The 25,757-nt window shown below is 41.7% G+C and overlaps 1 protein-coding gene across 1 annotated transcript in view; it reads right to left on the reverse strand.

Moving 5' to 3' along the window:
- Nucleotides 1-25,757, reverse strand: part of MAMDC2 (MAM domain containing 2) — a 61,316-nt gene that overhangs the window by 18,414 nt on the left and 17,145 nt on the right. Inside the window, exons 3-8 of the mRNA XM_075726904.1 lie at nucleotides 10,763-11,028; nucleotides 10,074-10,158; nucleotides 8,972-9,109; nucleotides 6,309-6,565; nucleotides 3,271-3,364; nucleotides 480-626 (exon numbers count right to left, since the gene is read on the reverse strand). Of these exons, the coding sequence (XP_075583019.1) occupies nucleotides 480-626; nucleotides 3,271-3,364; nucleotides 6,309-6,565; nucleotides 8,972-9,109; nucleotides 10,074-10,158; nucleotides 10,763-11,028 (987 nt within the window). The remainder of the gene's footprint in view (nucleotides 1-479; nucleotides 627-3,270; nucleotides 3,365-6,308; nucleotides 6,566-8,971; nucleotides 9,110-10,073; nucleotides 10,159-10,762; nucleotides 11,029-25,757) is intronic.

Raw genomic sequence — 25,757 nt, forward strand, 5'->3', positions numbered from 1 at the left:
CATGAATACACAGAGATGTGTGAGTTTCAGAACTTATTAGCAGGCCTTTTACTGTATGGTTTCACTACACAACATTTCACAGTTTTTCCTTAAAAATGCCAACTATGCTAAGCATGGAAGAGCTAAAAGCCCACCATCCCTCTATATTAAAAGCAATGCATTAAGCTACTATTATATTTGCTTGCATATTTTTGTGGAATCATCCTTTCAGTGAGTACAAATCAGTATAGTGAAGATACTCTGATTTACAGCCCTGTGTGAGTAGTTAATAGGTGACCTTCCCCTTTTACATGTGGGGAGGCACAGCCAGAGTCCCAGCTAGGACAGAGCAGTGTACACTGATTTTTAATGGCAGGGAGCTGCAGTGTGGCAATCTAACCATTGTGCCAATGACATTATTTAACAGAGTGAACAATGATACAACAGGTTAACCTTTATATCCAGTTTGACTCGTCTAGTGAAAAGGAGTTTTGATTTACCAAACCCGGTAGTGTGATCTCCTGCTCTATACACATTACGCTTCACTTTCACTCTGCTCCATCCTGGGACGTCTTTGTGATCCTGGTAAAAATTACACAGATCTTCCTCAAAATTGCAGCCTGCCTGGGCAGGATTGAAAGGAGTTCCTAAAAGATAGATGCATATGTTCTGTTAGGAAGAGCACAGTATAATAAGCATAGGTATTTGAAGCACAAGGATGCCAAAGCATACTCTGTTTCATCTTTCTTTGCATTACAGAAGATGGGCATGTGCAAAGATGTTACACATATGTAGTGCAAAGTCACAATGATATCAAACTATTCATTTTTTATCGCAAATGGGTGTTATGTTTTTGCTGGAGCTGGGTGGAAAACTCCTTCACAGTCACTATAAAATATAAATGAGCTACAGATATTAAGAGAAGAGTCCTCCTTCAGGACATAATGCACAGAGACATTCAGACCATTTGTTTTCATCCTCCTCCTCCTTCATTCAAAAGATATTTGGACAAAATGAGTGTGTGTGCACACTCATGGGTGTCATATTTTCATTTCAGTTTCCAAGGAGATAACATTCTAACATCAACATTTAATATTCTTTTAAAGAGCACTTTTTTAAAACCCCTTTTGTAGTTATGTATAATGTGTGTGCATATGCATGCCATAAGTATGTAAGTCAAATAGCTTTTAGCTCATGTACCACCTAATGGCTACTGACCTCTGGAGCTACGCCTCACTCCTTTTAGTGCTGCAGCAAAGCAAGCTGCACCTTTTACACTGAAGTTGATTAAAAGCTGAGCTAAGCTCCTGAGCCCTGCTGATGGCTCCCTCTTAACCTGCAATGTGGAATTCATGGGTCAGGATTTGCTTTAATCTGAAAAAATCCACTTGATGAGTGGGTGGTTTTAAGTAAAACATTTCTGCTTCTTTAAAAGCCTCATCAGCCACTTGTACCAGATGCTGGGGGAAGGAAGGGCACAACCCAAAGCCATCATGCAATTTTTGGGTATGTCAGGAGTCAGGACCCTGTGAGCAGCACTCTACAGCAGCATGCACAACCCTTCTGCACAGAGGCTAAGAGGGGCTTCCCAGCAAGGGCAGGGACACAGGCAATCAGCTTCAAGAGAAGCAAAATTTTGGTGCTGGAGAGATGCCTGTGGTCTTTTCAGCCTCAAATAAGCCAGTTCTAAGCACTGCCCGTGTGTCTTTCTCTGCCTACAGATTAAAAGGAGGCAGCCCTGGCCTCCCCCTGCTGCTTTCCTAGCTAAAGAAAATGCAGTTGAAGCACTACCAGGTCCATGTAGCATTAAAGATTCATCCTCGGGTGAACAAGTTTAATACTCTCGTACCTTTTCCCTCCGTTTGGCTAACATTGAGATCTTTGTTGACCAAAACTTCCAGAAAAATAAGGAAAAAACTTAATGCTGTTATATACACTTCTATGACTGACTACAAGGAGAATGAAAATCTCTTGCTTTTTAACATCTCTACTCAAAACAATTGAAGATGAAAATAGGAGATAAGTCTAAAGGATGAACCGGCTTTGTTGTAGTTCAACAAAATATAAAGCAGATGATTGGCATTCATTTCTCAAACAGAAAAAAAACCCCAAAACTTCAAAATCAAGTTAGTAGGCAAAGCTCTAGCTGAACCTATCAAATTTACTGGTCAGATTAGATCTGAACTTGGGACAAGACAATGTGACTAAATCAGGGCTGGGGCAGACAATGCTATAAAATTTATCCCATACCTCAACACACATAAGCCATCTGAAAATTAAAATGGAAAACACAGATGAGCACACAGTTCCAATCCATGGCATACTGCAAACGCAACTCAGGATTTTTGTTGCAAAACAAAGCAAAAACAGAACACACATTGAGGAGTTAATGAAACGACTAGATTTACTCAGCCAAGAGTCGTGGATTAATAACATACCTGGAATCTATCTCCTATTGGTACTTGAGCAGTGCAGGTAAAGCTAGCAGAGACTCCAAGCAGATGAAAAAGGGCAAAAAATTCTTTTTCCTTGATCACTTCAAAACATTAGCCAAAAATTCAAACTTGTGACCAAAAGAATGGATGGGCTCAGTGGGAAACCACTAATCTACTTTTTACTATTGCTTAGTTCTACAGTAAAACCCAAGCAACCAGTACACAGCTACTGATGAAGCTGCATTCACAAATGACAGTCCTCCATCCCCAGTGCCTCTACAGCAGAGGTCATGTGGATTCAGCTGACTCCTGCTGCTGTGAAAACACAATAAAATCCTGAGAGACACGTCACTCTCTAAGATAAATAATACCTCCTGGAAGACTGAAGACGGGAAGGTAAAGCTCATGTTTTGGCTCTGAAGAACACCTCAGGGCATGTGGCATGGAAGAAGATATTCCCTACATTGGCAATAATGAAAATCCCAGGACATTTTCTTCCTCATACTGTCACACCTGGGGAAATCCCATTCTCCTTCTGCAACAGGCCTGCAAGTGGTAATTTGTTCAAAAGCTGGGGTGATGCAAATACAGCATTCAGTCCAGTGCTCCAGTTGCAGATCCCTGAGGCAAGGGCTTTGGAGAGGAAGCATTAAGGACTGGGTGCTGGATCAAATGAATTGCATTAGTGTTTATGTGCTATTTTGTCACCAGGAGGAAGAGGAGCCCAATGGCACTGGTCAGTTGAGAAGGCAGCATCTGCACATCATTACCAAAGACTGCAAGCACTGACAGATGGTTCAGAGGGGCAAAGCAAAAGGGGGAAACAAGGAATGTAAATAGCAGTAAGTACTCATACCTGTCTGATTGCTGCAGTAAACTGGAGAGAAAGAAATGTCATCAAGGGCAACGTAACCTCCCTTGGCGCTATTGAAAGCCACTTCAAATATTACCTGGAAATGATAATCGTTTGTTGTTCATCTGCCATATACACAACAATAATTTTGGTACACATCTTGATATCACAAAATTCTGATCAGATGTCCTAGACAGACTCCAGGGCATCTCAGACAGGTGTTGGGACAAATTAAATTGTATCACTTACTAGGGATATAAATCAGAGCCTGACCCCGGCACCAGATCTTTGCCCACTCAAGCTCAAGGAAAAATCAAGGGGAATATAGCTCTTCTGCTGCTTTATGAAGCATCAGTTTTAAAGATGCAGGAAGGCTACTGTCATGATACCATGCAAAGCCAGTATTCAGTGTTGTCATTCTGTATTGACTATAACTCCAAAGCTGCCTAATTATTACTGTATCTAGAATCTATCTGGATCAAGAGCTAATAACAAACCGTGTGGATTACTCTGTTGTTACAATATTAAGTTTTACTGTTTTCTCTAAACATCCTCAGACACTGAAACCCATGCCTTGCCATCAGCTGGCAGGAAAGATTTCCTTTAAAGTATTTAGTTAAGAACTAGAAAAGCTATCACTGTGTTTTGTTTACCACAAAAATCAAACAATGTTTGTACTTTGCCATTCCCAAGGGACATCATATCCTCAAGTAAGTGGAGGACAGTCCATAACTCTTGAGGAAGTGTCTTAGAATTTCTCTTAAGTATCAAAGCTCTGAGTTACAGGAAAACTTTGAGAAAAGGCATGAATCACAAGGCAACCCCAGGGACAAAACAAGGATATAAGGACAAATGCTTCCAGAGTGAGATCCTGTTCAGTGAAAGCAATGCCTGTGATGTCTTGCCTAGGGATGGTAGCCAAACTGGGAGAGCTGGGACAGAATCCTGAGTGATCTCCTTTAGCCGGATGAAACAGAGAGGAAGACCCTCTTGAAGCAACTGAAGAAATTATATGCAAGGTTTAATCTTATTTCTATAAAGTGATCTCTAAAATAATGACTACGTTGGATTACATAAAAATTCCTGGAGCAGAATAAAGGCCCATCTAGTCCAGTGTGTTGTTTCCAAACGAGGTCACCTACAGAAAGAACTGAAGACAACTAGTTTTCAGTTCTTCTTTGCTCACATTGCATTCCTGATGGATTCTTTCTTTCCCATTAATTTGTCTAATCTGTTTTTGAACTGATCAGAGTAATGGTATCCATAGTATGCTGTGGAAGTGAGTCCTACAATTATGTGAGGTAGGAAAAAAATCCTCCCTTTGGTTTATTTTAAAGCTGTTATCTGTTAATTATGAGAAGGGAACAGTTAATCTTTTCTGTGTGATTTGTTATTTTTATGAACCTCTACCATATTCTACGTCAGTCATTTTTTTACAGGCTGAAAACTGTTATTTCATTAACATAACTTCTCCATCCTTTTGATTATACCCATCTCCCTCTTGTAGTTCTAGGATATTCTTTTTTAACTGAGAGGGTTGGAGTTGCACACTCTGCTGAACACAGGGGTACCCTGCGCATTCATCAAATGGTATGACATCCTCTGTTTTGCTATTTGTTCCAGTATAGATAGTGTCCAACATTCTGGATGGTTTTATGAATGCCACTAAGAACTGAGAGGATATTTTCACAGAACTAACCACAGTAATGCCACACTCTAAGTGATCATTAATTAATTTACATCTATAGTGCTAGGACTGTTTTTCCCCTTGTAGATTGTTTTTTATTTATTGAATGAGTACTTCACTTACCATTCAGTATTATGAGACCTTATCAGATCTAATGTCCTTTCCCATACCATTTGAAGTCTGACAATTGAAATGGATGACTTGGTCACTGACTTCACAGAGTATAAAAGGACTATGTAACATCTGATGAAAATTACCTTTACCCCTAATAATTTCTGAAAATCTGCGGGCTTACTGTGAATTAACAAATACCTTATGTGGAGATAAAGCAAGTAGAATGAAAGCTGATTTATTTGTAATCCTAGTATTAGAAGTGTATATATGTAGGGACAGAGTATATGTAGATACATAAAAAAAAGTTACATATATGTGTATAAAATAGATATTATATATATTTATATACATGTAAGTATGTATGTGTATATAATACATATACAGTGTTTATCCCAATCTTCTAAGATATTTATATATGTATTAGATAGAATATATATTTTACATAAAGACATAATGTCTATATGTATGTATATATACCATATATATACATACACACACATTTTTATACAGATATATGTGTATGTGTGTGTATATATTTTTTAATACATATATATGTGTGTGTTTATATATATATAAGTGTTTATTCCAATCTTCTAAGGTTTGGGGTTTTTTTCAGTAAGCACTAGGGAATAAAAAAATTCCATTTCTTTCTGATACTCTTGAAATTAATTATAGTAACTGTTATAGTAACCAGAGCTGGCTTTCACATCTAAGGACTGCTGTACTATTAGGACCCAAGTTTGGACTCTATTTTGTGAAAACATGGAAAGACTGAATGGCAGGATTGTATAAGGTAGAGAATAGAGCTCAAATTTTTTTTTTTTAATTTTTATTCTGCTGTGGGAGGCATGCATTATTTTATGATACTCAGCATTCCCAAAAATGGATCATCAAGTCAGAGAAATACAGGACTAAGGGAACATTGACATTATTTAGTAGGAACTGGAAGACCTCACATTAGTAGGACTCTACAACCTCCTGGTATTCTGTTCAAGGTATTCTGTTCAAGCACTTCACCCTTGACTTCATCTTTGCTGAAAATCAAGCACGAGTATGGGAAGTGATTCCTCCTTGACCCTTATGCAGTGGACAAAGGAAACGACAGATAGCCAGCGTCCTTATAACCATCTTTCAGACACTGTGCAGCCACTGCCATGTTCCCAACTTGGCCTGAGTTGGCACTGATGTCTGATGCAACCTGGAAGTTGTTAACTGTACTGTACAGGAATGATTGCTTTACCTCCATGGGGTACGGCGCATCGAAGTCAACTTCTGCTAGAGCCCAGTCTGCACTCAGTGCACTGTCTGTTTTCCAGATCTCTTCATAAAAGCCACTCGTGTCTCTCAAGTACACAGTAAAAACAATGCTACTCTCCTTCTTAAGTTGATAATAAAAAGATAAGCAGCCAGTCATTGGGGCTGTGGTCTTTGGTGAGATTAGCTGGGCCACTTCCTGAAAATGTTTGACGTAAACAGAGTCCACATACATGTAGTGACCTAAAAGTATAAAAGACACTTGGTATAAGGACACCCTTTAAAGGACACCACTTACAAGAAGTATCAGGAGATGGGCAGGGACTAGACATGTATCTCTATGACCTGGACAATGTTAGTTGACTCCTAGGAAATTTTAGTAATTCTAAGACTCCTTTCCTCCTATGTACAACCCAAAGTTGTTTGGCTAAGATACACTGCCAAAACAGTCAGTCTCAGCTCTTTCTTAAGTCTTTATTCGAGACCTTCATATTAAAGAAAGTAATAAACTCTCTGAATTTTGGGAGCCATTCATAAATGGAAAAATGTGTTACAACTAAATTCCCTGCCTCCCAACAGCTCAGTATAGTAGTCTTTTTCCAAGTGCAACTTCCAAGGCAATCCAAGTAAATGAATGAGACTACAAGCAGTTCATTTACTTGGCAAATAACCTTTATTCTGCACATTTCACTGCTTGTGTAATTCTGCTTGGTCTATCTAGGATTTGTTTTCTAAATGTTTTATCCTTACTGAATAGACTGGGTTTTTTGTAAAATCCTTTTAAAAAGACTTTTGGGAGATGTTAATAAATAGAAAAATGCATTACAGATGAGTAGGCTCCCTCCCCACCAACAGCCAGTATGACCTGCAGGATTTTCAAAGAGTACGGGTTCTCAGACTTTGATTTTGGGAGAGCTATCTCAATTTACAGGACACACCCATGTGCATAGATATGCTGTGCATCTGTAGTTTTTCTTCTTCCATACTCCCAGAAACACAGCATCAAACAGTATCAGCTGATGAACAGAAAAATGGTTCTTCACAAGTAGAAAACTTAGAGCAGAATGAAGTGTCAAACTGAGAGGGTGCTTCAGCACGGACACTGCAGACTGTGCCATTAGGTTTGTATCTACACCACTTATGTTAATTAGCTAATAATGTGCTCAAACCTGGAGATGTCACTTCTCACTTCACTCCAGTGCAAGGAGGGCTTGCGTGGCTGTGGGTCTCCTACAGCCTGCCCACTGCCAAGGGACTGGTAACACTAGAGCACTACTTGCCTGAGAAGTTCTGGGCTTCATTTTAGCTCAAAATGCAGTTTTACCACATTTTATAGCTTAATTATGGGCTCCCTGGCTGATGTACGTACAGCACAGTTCTTGCAAAAGGAAGGCTCTTCTGTGACTTTTGGCTTCTTGGGGTCTTCTCAGTCGATGGTCAGCAGTGAGGGGTTGGTGTGAATAAGAAACACTGCCGCTACAAGAAAACAGATCCCTCCCAGTTGGCGGCGTTTCCTATCACATGCAGTACTTTATTTAGTAGGTAGAGCCTCTGTCTGCTGTTGAAGTTGTGGTGAGTTAAACGTCCATGAAAATTTTACCAGTATTTAGGTGCTGTGGGGCGATGCAGAGCCAGACTGACACTCTGTACTCAACTCACACGATTGTGAAATAAATAAAAAGGCACAGCGGCATGAGTTAAGGAAAGAGGATCAGCCCTGCTTTTCATGATGTGATTCCTTGCACTGTCACAAGTGTCACGCTCCCTGAGACGCGCCGTGTGCTGCAGCACCCAGATCCCCTGACTGTCCCCTGCTGCGGTACTTCATGCAACTAGTGCATTTTCATTACAGAAACTGGAAGAGAGGCTATTGCTAAGCACTGACCTCGTTTTATATATGGCAGTGCAGATAACACCTACAGTTATAAAACTGGACACAGCACTTAACAGCTTATAATAAATGGAAGCAAACTTATCTACAATTTTTGATCCATTTTTGATAAATGCAACATCAAAGGCTAAGATATCCCCCTGCCCTTCTCTATGACTATGTAAAACATTCTACACTCAACAAGGTGGTCAGGACCAGTATTTCATCCAGGGCAAGTGCTGAAAGTCCTTTAAGTCTTTACAGCATTCTGCCTCCGATGGACTGTATTAACAGCACCACATTTGACCGACAGAAACAAAACTCCTAAACTGTGCAGTTTAACCTGAGATTCTCCAAACATGTTTCAATCCCTTAGCTTTCCTACTCAGCTTTCCCAATAGCCACTGGAAAGAAAACCCCTGCCAGATACACAGAGCAGCGGTACAAGATTTTAAAACTTACTGTGGCCCATACTTCTAGAATCCACAGACAGATGAATTTTCCCCCTCTCCATCCAAAATTTTACCCTTATTTTGAGTAATTCTGAAGCCTAGCAAAGGGCACAACAACCTTATTATAAAGCTTACAGGAAACTTTGTGTGAACTTTTGCAAATTCCCCCCATCTTTTTCTAATCCCTTTTTTCACATAAGTCATTCTTGCCCCACCCAATGCCAGGAGAAAAGAAAGAACTCACGTTATAATTTGCAGTATAAGAGTCATATGTGGATCACAGACTGAAATTTTCCACTATACGTCTGTTTTACATTTGTTACTTACCCAGTTCACTGTTAAGTGTGTGGTCTTTGGGCAGAATAGACTGAGAATTGCGAATGTTGCCTCCACCAACAAACCAGTTGACATTGGGGTTCCAGCGGTTCACGAAGCCACAAAGATGATTTTCTTCAAAGTCACATTCTGCAATTGCAGACATCACCAGTTCAGTGCACTCATTTTCATTACAGAAACTGGAAGAGAGGCTATTGCTAAGCACTGACCTCATTTTATATATGGCAGTGCAGATAACACCTACAGTTATAAAACTGGACACAGCACTTAACAGCTTATAATAAATGGAAGCAAACTTATCTACAATTTTTGATCCATTTTTGATAAAATTCTCATTTCCACCCTGTTCGGTCTGATCTATCTTTTCGTTATTTGGCAATATAGGACTGCTGTAATTTAGAACCAAACAAAATAGATTTAAAATATACCACTTCATAGTGTTCAATAGTCAGAGCAGAACTTCCACTTGTAAATCAGGGATGGCTAGAAGCAAAGCAGGACTGGTATTTCATAGCAGTAATGAGGCTGCTTTGTTTCCTTCACAGAGCCAAAGAATTATGACAATTCGGTTGGACTCCACCAGAGCTCCCCAGAAATGCAAAGGTCTCCCAGCCTCCTAGCCACTGAAATTTTTGAACTTCATTAGCGGTTTTTGGCAAATGTCACGAGGAAATAGCAGTAAGTGTAAATATCAACACAATTTTGACTGCAGCCTGCAAGATGCCACTGTAAGGAACCATGAGCAGGCAGACAGCAGAAATAATGCAGTTGCAGCTGTTATGTCTAATATTTGCAGCAGTCTAGTTTTGTGAATATATAACACTTGTTCCTGCTTGAACAATAAATAGCTTTATAATGAATTATTGTATGTGAAATGTCTATATATATCACAGAGATGGGTGAATAAAAACACTATTAGTGTGTGCAACCTTAGCTTAAAAAAAAATCTGTATCAAATATGGCAGCTTACTTTTCAATAAGGAAAAAGCCATTGTCTTTTTTCTAAACCCAGACCTTTAGTTCAGTTTTAAGACTGCCAACAAGGCATTTTTTTCTATGCAGAGAATATGGGAGCAGAGCAGACAGTACTTACCAATACAATATCCAGGAGTTATTTTAATTTCAAAAACTGCTATACTGGCGGATTTATCTTGTCCCATTTCACCTTCCAGTACAATCTGCACAATATAAACCAAACTGTAAATTTTAGGGTTTCAGCGTTTCCATTATCACCCTGGACATTTAAACAGGATAAACAGGATAACAAATATATGTGAGGGGCTTATCATCCGTACAGTCAGGAGAGATGCTTTTGATGGAAGAGCATGGCAGAATGCATTAAAGACAGAGTCAACGCGCTTCCTCAAGGACAGAAGGCACACTAAAGGATAATGAGTCAAGGCCAAAAAATCCCACACTTCACATAAGGGCGTTATTGTGAGAGATGCGATGTGATGCGTTTTGGGTAGAAATACTCTCCTCTAGCTTCTGACTCCCCCCAGAAGGGCACAGAGGACAGGAGCAAGTGAACGCAGCTGCGGACCCAAGACCTGGGAGGTCCTGTATCCCGCGAGCTGCACCACGCATTTGCTGGGAAGAGCACCGGCTGCCTGGCTCCAGCCAGCTCTGCTCACCGATTTTAAGGACAGAGGGGTCGACTGACTCACAGGCTGCCTGCCCTAGAGGTTAAAGCCGAGAATAGGACCCAGAGCAGAAATGTTTGAAAAGCAATCTGTACACGTGCACCAGAAAGCCAGTGGCATCTTCTAAAATCGGGCTTACCTTGTATTTCTTTGTGCTGTTCATTAAGTCTAAGCTAGCTATGAGCCAGCTATCTGAAGGCTCCTTGGCTGACCACAGCAAACGATCAAAGCTCTCTCCTTCCTGCCTCAGGTACAGGTTGAGCCTGGCGGGATCAGGTGAAGTCTCTGAAGTCGTTGCTATCTGATAAATCAGTCTGATACAGCTCCACTCCTCAGAGTACAGTTCAGGGCTGGACAGCACTGCTTTCTCACCCTCATAAGATGTATCCACGGAAATGTAGTGTCCTGGGAATAGGCACACATCGGAATAATAAATGTCAGAGGCTTGGCTTTTGCATCCCTGGACAAAAGTACTTCTTCATAAAGGAAGGGTTGTTCTGGGGCTTGGTCAGGAGATTGAGACCACCACTCATTCATTAAGCAAGTCATTTAACCTTTTGATATCCCACAGTACCCACACAAACGTCACTTCATGTGTCTTACAGTATTTTTAATCACAATTTTAAAATTATCAGAAATCTTCAGAGAAAGATGTTGTAAAACAGATTATTAGGTAAGTATTGCCTTCCAGAACTGATAGCTGCAGACCGACAATTTGACTGACGAGATAATTTACACAGGGAGGAATATGCTGCAGGAATATTTAGTTGTTTTACAGATCAAAACTTTTTAACTTAATTTTTATAATTTAGGTTTTAAAACAATACATAAAAAAGACATTGCAGCCAAAAACTTCTAAAGCATTTCTGGTTTCAAAGAAGAAAACTAGAAAGACACTCCAAAGTAGTAAAACTAACATATATGAATCTGCTGACCCAAAAAATTGCTAAATGTAAAGCTACATCTAAACATATCAGCAGTCTCAATGGGATTATTTCAAAATTACTCTCTGGATGGATATTTTAGGAGCAGGGCCTAAAACATAACCTCCTCTATAAAAAAAACAAAGAAAGGATGCGATGACAAGCTCAAAATGCATGAAGGGGCCAAAAAATTGCCAAAGAAACAACATGTAGAAAAAGGAGGCAACAGTAAAATAAATCACAGTGAAACAGAAGCCTGGTCCTGGAGATTTTACTAATACATCAAAACCAAGATCAGGAGACTAACACGGGATACAGGAGTCATAGAAACCTGGAATGCAATGCCAGAAACAAGTCAAACAGAGAAAGAAAATTAAAAAAAAAAAAAAAAAAAAAAAGCTAGGACATCCATGTCTGAAACATTATCCCATAGGGGATCTGGAAAATGATCCTCCTAATCTAGTGGCAATGTATATCAGACAAATCCCATTCCTGATACTAATTCTCAGCAGCCAGGCTGCAAGCAAGAGTCGTAAGAGCTGTCAGGGACTGTGTAGAGTCAGTCCTTCAGCCAGCAGCACATCACACCTATCCTCTTTAGACTCCCCAGAGCGTATATTTCTTCTTCTTTAATCTCATTTCACTTGACCACAGATCTTGTCTCAGTTTCTGCACATATGTAACCACTTGCTTAACTTGGACACATCAGTAGTCAGACTGATGTTAAATACATTGCTTGCCTTTGAGGCATACCCTCCCCTCCCAAGTCCTGCCTGAACCCTCCAAATCTAGCAAGCCACCCTGGGGTTGCTTCCTAGGGGTTCTCCTATTGCCTTTTCAAAAGTATTCTCCCCCTATGTGAAAAAAATAATCCGCATGGACAGTCACCACCCACTCCCCCCAAGGCAAACAGCAGGTACAGATCTGGTCTACAGGGTTCTCAAAGTCCTCTCCCATACACCCCCGGGAAGATGACAGGAGTGGGCAGCAGCTCTGACAACACCTGATTCCTTGGTCAGTGTGTTACAGCATCCCCCTGCATCTGCTCCCCCTCTCACCTGCAGACACTGTGCACAGCAACCCATTTGTACTGTACATTTTTGTGTAACAGATAAATGCTTCCTACTTACTTTGGGGGTAGCTGCAGCCCTAAGCAGTATAAGGGGCTGTGTAAATACAGAAAAGCTGCATTTTCTTTCCCTTTTTAGGGAATGGAATTTTTTTTTGCCTCTTACCATAATTTCTCTTTGTATCTACTCTGTCTGGTTTTAGTCTCTTGGAGGAATATATGAAATCACTGGTTAAGTACAAGTAACTTGTTACTGCAGCAGCATATGAAAGAAAAATAAACACAGGAATAAATATTTTAAAATAAGCACCTAACGTGCCTGCCAAATACTTAATCTGCCACTATGTAACATGTGCATGCATAAAACATCCACTTGCATACAGATACCCAGTTAGTTTACAAGAGTTAGCATGCGCAGCGTTTATTTGCTGGCATGTGCTAGCTCCAAGGTATGCATGTTTTTTCACATGCTTGGAGGATAGAGGGAAATCACCAAGGCTCTACTGGAAGTCAAATGCTTCTCACACATTTGTTTTTAACTGATAAAAGTGGCAATATCCAGTTCAGATGAAGAATCTGTGTTTTTAGGCTGGTCTGAATCTGGATCATTTTGCTTACAAAGAAACCTACAATTCAGAATCCATGCCTCGCAATTTCAGTTTAGATTTCAGCCCTATTTTTGTCTGCACTTCATGAGAAACCCCACAGGAACCAGAGCCTTCTTATAATATTCATCTTTTTTTGCAGAAATAAATTAGTGTCGACATAGGAAAACACGTTCACATGAAGCCCTCAAACTACCAGCTATGAGGCTTAAATGGCTGCCTGGCTTTAAGACTTAATTATAAGTAGGCTAAGGTTCTTCTACAAAAATAGTGATTTAAGAGAGAAAGAAAACTTCTTAGAGTTTCCAGTTGGGATGATTATGTTACTATAAACTTGACTCTGCATTCTCTGTTTGCTGTACACTTGCTCTCACTTGGTCTGATTCCTCACTGATATGAAAGCAAAGATCATGAACTCTCTTTTTAATCGTGGGTGGGGTTTTTTTTGGTTGTGCTTTTTTAAAAGATTAATTTGACCTATTCATTAAGTCTACAGAAACAGAGTGCTCTCACCCCCAACCTGCTAATCTTTTTAGCATCTTCTGGAAGTTTAAATGCGTGATTGGCTCCACTGAAATCAATGGGAGCACTGACAGAGAGCTTTATGTATAAGTTTAAATGCTTTGCTATCAGGATCAGGGAGCTTGGCACTTTGCAGTATCAAGCACAGAAAATGCTAATGTTAAACTGCTTCCAATGAATGCTGGCATTGACTAAATGGCGTTTATACTAAACTGTATTTCAGTAATAGCAACGACATGTGCAGAAAGGAAGGTCTCACAATGTAGACCTCAAGGACTGACACAGAGCAATTGTGAGAGCAAATCAATGTGAAGAGAGAGTTCCTTGGAGTAAAGAAGCAGACAACTTTCCACACTTGTTTGTGGGAGTAACGGAAGGATATTTAGCAGTCTATGGAGAATTTGATGAATGCACAGTGCTGTAGCCCGCAATCTCTCATTAAAAATGTAACACGCAGCTTCATTTTGCAGCATGCCACACAATTTTTTTTCCTCAAAATCCTCCTCCTCCAAATGCCCACAGCACTTAATTTATAGCAGTCATTCAGGGGTTATCAGGAGAGGTCTATACTTCAAAATCACAGGAAAGCAAAAGAGAGGTAGTCACAAAATGCTAGGAAAAGCCTGATGACACACAAACACAAGCATATAATTTCTGGTAATTATTTGCTTAGGGGGCAGATGCAGCCCTAAGCAGTATAAGGGGCTGTGCAAATACAGGAAAACTGCACTTCCTTTCCATTTTTAGGGAATGACATGAGGTTTTGCCATGATGGTGAAGACACCATACAAGCTTCTTCACAGACAACAAAAGCCAGGGACCACTACCTACCTACCTTTGATTGCTAGCAGCTAGCAGTTCCCTGGTAAAGGCAAACACCTACAGCCAGGAGAAGGGATGGGAGAAAAGGGACTCCCAGATGTATTTCCCTCACCACTCACTTACTACTCAAGCCCAAGGAGGTATTAGGACCCAGTGTTTCAAACCCATCCCTCCTCAATGCAACTATGCACTGCGGCTGTAAGTCTCACAAAATGAGACCTTTAAAATCTTTCTGTATGCATGTCTCTCATCTTGCTGCTCTAATAAGCAGTTCTGTACAGAGTCGCTCTCAATTACAGTTGGTGATACATTAACTCTATGAGTCACACACCCAAATTTTCCAAATCCATATTTAATTTTTTTTTTTTATTTACTTACCAAATAGGCATCAATACATCAGTCAGCAGGACTATATCAATGGCTTGGGGAAAGGGGGTTGAGACCAGCAATATTACTTTTTCCCAGAAACAGTACAGAAAATACACTGATTGCCTTCTCTGTAAATAACACAAACAAGACAAAATGCCAGACACTGGCTAATAAACTAAACCAAATTCCACTGACAAGATGAAAAAAACCAACTGGGATAACTAAAATTACCAGTTAGCTTTTCAATTATATATTTCCTCTGTAAAAATTTGGAAGGGTAACCACAGACATGTTAGACCCTTCGTGGGGTTTATATCTGACACAGCTGTTTGCTTAGTTCAGCAACAGTGCAGCTTTAGAAGAAAAACTGCATGTAAGCAGTGAGCTCCAAGAGAAACAGTATTAAGGAAAAATGAAGCAGAAAAAGTTTGGGTATTTACATTTGATTAGGCACTCATATATACAGAAAATTTGAAGAAATGTCTTAAAGTTGCCAGTCACATTTGGGTTTTCTCTGTACTTCCCACACAGAAACAGGAAAGAATATTACCAGGGTTTCTTAGGACAAAAATTGACCTACTGATACCTTCTCTGGAATCTCAATGTGTCTGGATTTTGGGCCATGGCTTTAGGGTTTTTTTTTAAATATTCTACTGCCAACATTTTTCAAATTTTTTTAGGCAGTATCTTAGGAAAGCAAAAAATGGCATGAGCAAGTGACTTCTCAGTTGGAAGGAAAGGTTTTGCCTTCCAGTTCCATGAAGAAAGTGAAAGTAAAAGAAATCCCAAAAACCGATCAAACACACAAAAGCATGCACGAATGTTTCAGAATCAGCTTAAACTGCAACTATAGTGGCAATTTTTAATGAGAAGTCAAATTAATGCAGCTTGGAATACTTTAATATCTTTCAACCTACACGCAGAGGGCTGTTATCAGAGCTGGTCTTTGCAGCAAGTTTTGGTCCATGCAGCCCTAAACGCTCGGCAGCATCGGGCTAGAAGGCATGGAGCCCTCACCCCAGGTCCCCATGCCAGACGCCGTGGTGCAGCTCTGGCAGGGAGGTCTGTCCACCAACCCAGGCCCCTGAGGGGGTCTGCCCCACGCCCCCCTCCCCAGCCTGATCTGGCAGACAGGGAAGTGCGGCGACAGCGGTCCACCCTTGCGAGAGTTGGTGTTTAACCACTTCCCCTTGGAGGAGACTTGCAAATAATGCAAGGGAATACTACAGAAGAGGAATTTCATATTCTTCATATTCTTCAACCATCGGACAGATGCACGCACGACACACACAGGGTGGAGTGGCAAAGCCTGGCCCACATTAATGAAGGTAGAGGCTCAGTCCCAAAACATCCAGGGTGGTGCCACGATTAAAGCTACTTGACCCCACAGGGCATAACTGGTATTTTCATTCCCATCAAGCTGCAGGTGACCTTATTCCTGGTAAGCTGTTAGATTCACACCAGAAGAACTGCACGGTATACGCTGGGACCAATTAGCACTGACATCATAGGAGAAAACCTTTTTGGTCTTTAAACCTCCTTGTCTCCTCTGTGGTTTCTTAAAAGCAGCTCTGTGAAAATAGCTGAGGGATGGAGAAGCAGGAGGTGGTCTGTGTTTTGTTGTCTGCAGCGACTTGACATGACACTACTACTGTCAAGGCTTTTCCTCCTCTTGTGTCTACAGGGGCACCTCAAGCCTAAAGCTGTCACCATTCTGCAGCAAAAGCTGGTGCTCCTGCTGGGCTGCTGCCAGCTGCCCGAACCCGAACCCGCCTGGCTGCGAGGGCAGGGAGGGCACCTGAGGACCCTGCTAAATCTGTCTCTGTGCTACTCAGCTTCCTTAGGAGGAACAACGGGGTTTCCAGGCAACTTGCACAAAGCTGAGTAGTATTTATTGAAAACAAAAGCATTTTGTAGAAAAGCACAGCCTCCGGCGATGAACACACAGGCAGTTCACCCAGGCAGTCACGCACCTTCCTCCCTCCGGACAGGCAGCCCTGACAACAGGAGCTCCACCAGCAGCCTTCTCTACAGCTCACCTTGCCTTACAAACTAAGTCTCCCTCTGGGGACTGAGATTTATTATTTGACCCTTTGTTTGCTGCAGCCGTCAGAGCGGGCCAGAGCGCTCATGTTTCCCAACCCCGGGGGGATGAATCTTCAAAGGGTCCTTTCCCAGCAGAGGGCTTGGATTAACCACCAGCCCCACCTCCTGCCCTGTCCTTTGCCCCCCCAGAAAAGTTCAGAAATACAGCTGTTAGCAAGCCTGTCAAAAAACATAAAAGTAATACAATTAGCCCTGAAACACTCTGTGACTGCAGCATCTGGTCGCAGCTACTACCACATTGGCAATGCCTTCCAGCCTTGATCCGTCAGCGTGCCTGTGGAAGTCTGGCAAAGGTCCAGCTTGTGCTGCCGTCTTCTGTTTCTGATTTAGAGGAGTTGCTCCACTGCTCTGGGGACGCCTGAACTTGTAAGAGCTTTTTGGCAACAGCCAGGTCCTCTCCTTGCTCTCCCTCTTGAAGTCCCAAGATCCTTACATCATGCACCAATTACACCAGATCTTGTTTGTTCCAAACACAAGCATGTGGGTTTGTTTTCTTTCACAATGACCTCACGGTTTTTTATACAATTTTCAAGTTTTCTTTCTTTTTGTTCCAGCCAACCCATCAGTCCCAGTGAGCTGTTGTTCAGGCCACTGGGTTCTCCTTTTCACGCTGTTCATTACACAATTTGGACAACTTTTTATCTGCTGACACAAAGGCTGCCAGGTCCTTCTCCAGTATCCCTGGTTTTTCTTGCAACAGCTCTTTCAAAAAGCCATCTCTGTGATTTCTGTTAGTTGGTATACTTGAGCAGGATGTAAGTTAAGATTTGGAGACACAAGATTCTCTGCTGTGAATTTCTGAATCAGAAATAATTCAGAAAAGCCTTTTCTTTATTCTTTGGCATCCTAAATCAGTTTCCGTTGTCCCCAGTGCACAGGGACTATTAAAGATAAAAACCAGATAAAGTAGAAATCATCAGGCATCTATTTGTTCACAGTGCTCATCTCTTTCATTACTAGCTCTATCCCTTTGCTCAATCATGTTTCCACCAGGGTCAAGCACACAGGGATAAGCACTGTAATAGCTCTTGCAGCACAGCTGCTTGTCCTGGCAGAGCGCATCACAGGGCTGCCTTCCTTCAGCTGAAGAATATGAAATTTCTCTTCTATAGTATTCCCTTGCATTATGTTGTCTGTTTACTTTGTTTATTGCTGCTTTCATTTGTTTATGCAGATGCACATGGTGTGATGTGGTGAAGTATGCCTGTAACGTGTTACAAGCTATGCTTTGTACTATGTGCCGAGCACGTCTCAGCCTGCCCAAGGCAAACCTACCCATCTGCAGTCCACACAGCTTTTTTGAAGTCCATGCTTCTTTTTTCAAGAAAAATCCATCAGATTTGCAACCCAGACCAAACCGTTGACCTGCACCCCACAGGGGAACCAACACAAGGAAGTTGGTGAGCCAGACCATGAGACAGGGGACTTGTGTTTTAAGAGAGCGGGTTTCTGGGGCCGCGCTTCTCCTCAGATCAGAGTGACAAGCACAGCCACGGGTAGTGAGAGTTTGAGAGAGAGAAGAAAGAGATGCTCCAACCCAACCAACCCTGATTTGGTTGCTGCACATCAGGACTTCCATTAATCTGGAAGATCAGGCTTTTTTGCTTCAAAAGCAAAGACTTCTTGGTGGGGAAACTTCCTTGCTATGCTCCAAAGGGGTTAAACTAAAAGCTCACTGTCTAAACAAAACTCTGAAGCAAACGTGCACTCAGCTAGGGAAGTGGGAAGATGCTGGTCGCAGCAAGCAGCGGCCCCAGGAGGGAGAGGACAAGTGAGCCTTGGAGCCAGGGTGAGCAGGAACGAAAGTCTGCCCAGCATGAGTTGGCTTAGATGCATGAGGGAGCAGGGACACAGTGTGCAAGGGGTCCTGGGCCAGGCTGCAACACTGCCCTTAGGGAAGGAAAAAACCCTCAACCGGTAGCCTTCTGGAGTGGATTTGCAAACCACAGGGACACACTCAGTGAAAGATTATAAAAGCAAAACTTTTCTACTGCATGGATCTGCTCTCAGTGTGTCTGCCAAATCACTTGGCCTACTGCATTACCCTGAAAACCAAATCATCTGCCTAAACGCTTGTCTGTCTCTCCCAGCTACATCAGATCAACTAATAAAGTGTAACCTTTGCCTACAAGCCTTGTCCGTCCAAGGAAAGTTATAAATGTGCTTGGCCTATATAAATTACATTTACTCTGATACTCACCTGGGCCCTAGGTCCTACACAGCCTGAAATATTATTTGGTTTCAAAGTATTTGAAATAATTATTTGGTTTCACTGGCTTCAGAAGGTGAACTCCTATGAGTTCAGTCTCCTGCTTTCCATATGCTTGGTGGTTTTACACTCTTTTTTTATACCAGGATCGTTAGGATGACTGGCTGGCTCATGATGGGCTGATCAGTGATCTCAAGTCACAAAATACAAACAGAACTGCTAACAGACAAGGTACATATTTATATCCATGTCCTGAAATAGCTGGCTACAGGAAGTGCTTACAGGTGAGCTAATCAGACCCTGATGGGTGCCAGCAGTAACCTGGTGGAAGGTCATCTGAGGGAATCAGCCTAGCCACACCATCAGTTTCCAAAAGCTGCTAGAGGTCCCTGTCTTGTAACTTGTTTATCACTGGCTGCTGCAGTGGCAGGCCCTTAGCTGCTGCTGCATTTACTCAGTGGCCACTCTCAAGTAATCCACTCTCTCAGCAAGAAAGCAGCCGCAGTGAGTCATCTTCTGCCCCAGCAAGCTTCATCCTGGACTGTGAACATGTAATGGTGAAGATTCAGCATCTGCAACCACAAAACCTGCAGCCAAGGAACACATCTAGTGATGTTGAACATCACAACCACCAGGACCATGGCTAATATTTCCTGGAGCTCTGCAAAACTGCATCCGGCAGTTAGCCACTTCAAAGATCAACACCGGCGGCTTCAATTTACCAGGGATGCTTCTAGGCTTGCAGTCCTGTACATCATTCCTGCCTGGCAGGCGGCTGGTAGCAACTGAGGATGTGTGTGAGTATGTACAGACAGACTGAGCCAAAATCCACAAAATTTGAGAATGGCTTTTTTCAAGGGTTTATCAAAATAGCCCCAGGTTAGATAACTGTAATCTCTAAAACATCTCATGCACATTTTAGGGGAATGGAAACTAGTTGTATGCTTAATCCTGAAATCTACATTTGCCATTTGAGCTTTAAGTATAACCTGTTGTACAGTCACATTCATTAGGTATCGAATCCCCTATGTCCAGAGATGTTTGCCAAAGGATTTTACATTCAAGTATAATGCAACCAGATTCCATCCTCTTCCTTTCAAGCAGAAACTACCCTTCAAATTATATATATCCATGCTCCATGGTAGAGTACATCCATCAGAAGCTGAGCACAGGGGCTCTGGTCATACCCCTACGCCGGCAAGGATGCTACTTTTGACAAATATGAATGATGACTTCTGGCTGAGTACCCTTAAACAGAAACTGTTAAAACTGGCAAAATTAAACAAGAGGTTAATTTCACAGCCAGGAAGCCTGGAATTCAACCTATCAAGGCTAGTCTGAGCTTTGTTTTTTCTTCTTCAATTATTACTCTCTATCCCTTTTTATTGAGTGGATAATTTTAAAAATATGTAATGCCACAAATCAAAATGCAGGAATGAAAGCTTGCTCTGTTTTTTTCCCAGAAATTTGCATGTACTTATTAACCCCAGAATGACTTTCAGTTTTTTACAGGGATTATAGAAAACTGCACATTGATAAATTTACTGCTGGTCTCAAAATTCAGAAGATCCCAAAGTATTTTACAGGATGCTGTGGGCCTCTGTGGGGACAGGCTGATGCCCTATGGCTCCCTCCCCCCTGCCGCAGTAGCTGCAGTCTCCAGTACCACTTGGAAGGAGATTCAGTTGTGGAACTTCGGCTCTGAGCAAGACATTTGGACTACCCACAGATAAGGATCTTGTAAGGATCACTTGGTCTCAAAAGCAAAAGACGCCTCCTTGTGCAAACTGCAGTCTAAGGGAACAGGAAGAAATGGATGCCAATGACTGTTATGAACCTTTAGGCATGTAGGAGATTTACGAATCAGTATTCTGCTTTCCACAGGCTATTTAATTGCTGACCGTGATCAACAGAGTTTTGATACATTTTAGCTTCCCCAGGCTTTGTGTTTTAATTAAAACAGCCAGTCAAATTCTTCTTCGGGACCGAGTCCAAGTCAGTGAGCCACCTTACACATCTGAATTCATCTCAGGCCATCGGATGTCACCCAGAATATGCACAGGGTTCTGCCATCTGTCTGGCCCCATCCATTCCTCACATGTCTGTCACATCATGGTGGCCTCTCTGCTTCCCCTTGCTAGGCAATGGTCAACAAACTAATTCCTTCAGGCAGCCCCTTCACATGCTGCCCAGCTGCCCAGGGACACTTGTCATCACAGATGCTCAGACTTTATTCTTAACACAGTCCCCAAATACTTCCATCTTTTTTTATGGTAACTTTGGAAATGAAAAGCTACTGAAACTTTTGGCAAATTTTAGCACTTACTGCAACATCATTCCAGTGAATATCCAGTATTATCCTTAGGCATTTGCTTGCAAGGGCATTTAGCATACCCTGGCTGAGCTGTAAGACACATTTATCAAAACAGAAATAGCACTTGAGATATAAACTAGTCTTTGGAAAAAATCTATCAAGCTGACCCTGCCAGTTCATGACACTGTTTCCTTCAGGATATACTCACTGACTCCCATTTCACTGCCAAAGTAAGTAAAAGCTTGTCAAAACTTTCCAAAGTATTAGAGTTTATGGGCCCTCATTAGATTTTTTTTTAATAGTTTCCCTCCCCCCCAATGGTTTATTAAGGCTATTAGGCCTCATTCTACTTACTTTACATTCTATATATCCTAGGGTGATCACACAGATGTTAACAAAGTTTAGGGAAATCCATAAAACACCATGTAGATTAACTTACTTTGGTGCACTTGGACTGCCAAATCTCACTGGGCACTTAACACTACCCATAGGGAGCGGTTCCCTTGCAAATGTGCACCCCAATTTATTGCTCAGAATGTAATTAAAGGACCGCAACAGGCCCCAGCAGATCCGACCCCACATCCTCCTAGCTGGCTGTTAGTACCCAACAGCGGTCATAGATGGATGCTCAGGGAAGAATTAAGCGTAAAGCAAGCACATTACGCTACTCCCTGCCTTGCCCTCTCAGTCCCTGCTGCCATTTTTCAGCATGGAGGACGCCTGAGCTGGTTGTGGTATCAACTGTATCAACAGATGAGCCTGATTGAGCAGCATGTGCCTCATACTTATTCTAAATACAAATAAACCATGCAGAAAATAAACCCTGCAGAAATAACTTTGCTCTATCTGCCAAGCTTTGTGTGGTCTTTCTAAAAACAGTTCTTAGTCCAGTTTTACTGAGAAAGCCTTTTAGTGTCGTTTTTGCCATAAAGTACGGTTCGGAAGTTATTTGAGACAAGGCAAATGCTGGAATGCTTGAAGGTGTTGCTGAAGTTCATACAGTGTCAACGAACACGTTCAGCACCGGTCCCAACACATTTTCTGTGTGTTTACCGTTTCCCCAGGAACAGCGAATTCTTTGCTGGAAAAGTATTTTCTGCAAACACGCAGCCTTTGGGGGGAAATCGGAGCCAGGAGCTCGCGCCGGGCGCATGCGAGCGCTCCCATACGCTGCTCTGCGCACTTGACAGCGCCGGCTGGAGTCCTGGCGTGCCTGGCTGGTCACTGGCAATGACTCACCGCTTTGTTTCTGGTGTCAAGAAACAGATTTTCAAGTCTCAAGTTGTCCCAGCAGCTGATCCCACCAGTTTTGCCTGTTACCCTGCAGAGTCAGAAACTTGTGCTGCCTGCAGAGAAAGCTCATGGTTTAGTGAAAAAATTTGCAGTTGTACTCACCCAAGAAGTATCAATGGGCGTCTTTAGGATTACAGAGGCAATTAACTCCTTATTAAGTGTTAACAGGTGATTAGACTAGCTCCCACAACCTTTATTTTGGGTTCAAATTTCACACATATGCCGCCCGTCTCTTAAAAGTGAAGGTGTAGGATTGTCTTTTCCAGCCTCTGCTTTTAAGCTATAAACTCAAACAGCATTGACAGCTGCCCCGCAACTCACACGCAAGAGACATTTGCCTTGAAACGTGTTATCAGTGCAACTTCCTGGCACGGTCCCCAGCCTCTCCTTTTACTGTGGAGCAGGAGAAAGACCCATTTCCACAGCACAGAGAGGGTGAAACTCCCAGAACTGCTGCTCCTCCTCCACACCTCAAAAGCTGAGAGTAAACTAAGCCACAAAAGTAGCTGCTTGCCAAGTTTTATCTTGGAAAACAAGGGAAATATTTATGACCGTTGGGAACTTGGAAAAAAAAAAGACAACTTTTCAATGCATGATACTGAAATAACCTGAAGTGCTGAGCCAGTATTCCCATAACTGCGGTGCTCTGAGGGAGGAAAACACAAGGTCTCATACACCGGTCTTCAAAAGTCTGGTCTCCAGCACTACCAAGAAGCTGATCCAAGCTGACCTAGTATGCGACAACCACCTAAGGTCAAAAATCTTCACATTCAGAATTTAGGAAAACGTAATTTTACAAGATCACTCCAAACCAGAACTTTGCTATACAGATTTTTTTTTCATTTAAAAAAGAAAAATGCTGAGGAAGGGGGGGGGAGGGGTGTCAATAAAATACATCATGCAAATAGGTAACTAAATTTTCTATACATTTTTAAGAAGCAAAAAAGCACACAATGCTTTAGAGAGCAAGGGATACAGCATGCAACACAATGCAAGCAACCAAGCAGGGATATTCATATACATGGGTTTTTTTCTTGCTTTTAAAAGTGCTGTATTTTATTTTCTTTTCCACACTATTTTTTTTTTCCCCATGCTGGCTTTTTAAAAATCTGCTTTAAAAAAGAAATCAAAGTCTGCAACATCTTCTACATTTTGCAAATAAAGGAATTGTTTCTTTGTTATGCTTCCGACTCTTGAGGCATATAGGAGTACTAACAGTCAGGAAACTGGCCTCAAGAAGTGCCCATGCTTGTCCTTGCAACCCTCTGGGGAGGAAAATGGCTCTGCTTCCCAGCTGTTCTCAGACCCATGAACCAAGCTATTTCAGAAGAATATAGACTGATTCCAGAAGGGGAAGCATACAATGAATTTTAAACCTACTTTCCTCCTCTACATGTCTGTGCCACACGAAGCCCAGTCAGGAGAAAATTAAACCCACAGAGCCTTACTGAAAACAGATCTGGCTGGGTAGCTCAACTTCTGCTCAGCTATTTCATGAGAGAATAAACCTGTAGTTACTCCTTTGTGTCTCCCTCCGTAAGTAATTCAGTAGTATATGGGTGCTTAAATTCTGCATCAGAAATAAAAGTGGAAAGAAAATGACATCAACTGAAAAGTTTGTTTAATCATGGTCTGAGGGATTGCCAATGGACCACTGGATAGAAATTGTAAGCACAACCTAAATTATCTCTTGTATTAAGCAAAAGCTGTGACTGCCTGCGAGGTGATGAGAAATTGTATGTCAAAGAGGCCTGCAGATAGGCAGGTCAGTGACAGGCAGAAGGCTGGGAGCTACCAAAACCCTCTGCACCTTTGCACAGAACTCTTGGCATTCAGCGTTTCTTCTTTGGCATGGAGGAAATGTGTCACAAGAAGCAGCTGGCAACCTCATCTGGACAGGAAAGGAGTCCTCTGGTGCAGGATCTGAGGCAGACACGTGCATTCCCTACTGACTAATTTTCACAATTAAAAGTGATGAAGACTCTACCCCTCAGGCACTCACCTACAGAACACAGTGCACAGGCTTGCTATTGCTGGTGTGACCGGCACACTGCATAAATGCAGTGTCTACTGTCAGGCTCATTACCTTCTTTACTCGATTGATGAATCTCCAGGACATCCAAAATCCCTAACATCAAAGTTTCCTTCTGGGCACATTTTCCCTCTGAAACTTATATCCTTTCTTTTCAGGGAAAAAGGGTACACAGACATTTGATGGAACAATGAAATAGTTCAGTAAGTCTTTCTTATTGAAAAGCAACTGCGGGCCGCTTTTTAAAGATGCTTACCTTTCTTTTGGGAGTTCCTGGTTATATCAAAACAAATGTGAAATAAACCAAACTGGACACACTTTGACAGTGTCTGGTTAACATTATAATTTGTTTCTTTTGCAGAAGCAATGAAGAAGGAGATTCCCATTGTAGCACCATGGCTTGAATTTTCAAATAAACTCACACCTCACCTTTTTGAATGCCCTTCCACAACGGCTGAGTTAGGTGCTAGAATTCAGCTTCAGGGTGGCCTTATAATAAACATTAATGGAAAAGGAGAAGTACACTTTCTGCTCCAGGAGAACTGAAACTTTGCTTTTAGTTTTTACATGGTCGTATTGTGTATTAGTACAAGTGTTGCCATAGAATTACAACATACGGAAACCTGGGCAACAGATCATGTAAACAGATATAATCCTAATAATGAAGTATGTAAATAAACAGAAATCAAATTCCACTGCAACCAAACTGTACTTATCAGACAGACCTGTTATAGTATATTTCTGTGCCAGCTATGAAGAAACATGGTAGCATAGCTGAATATAAAAATGGAGTTCAATAAAATTCAGAGCCTGGTCAAGATAAATCAAATATTAATTACAATATTCAAAACTAGCAGCCATTTGTTAACC

This window comes from Pelecanus crispus, chromosome Z (genome assembly GCF_030463565.1).
Source record: "Pelecanus crispus isolate bPelCri1 chromosome Z, bPelCri1.pri, whole genome shotgun sequence".
In the NCBI taxonomy this organism is placed as follows: domain Eukaryota; kingdom Metazoa; phylum Chordata; class Aves; order Pelecaniformes; family Pelecanidae; genus Pelecanus; species Pelecanus crispus.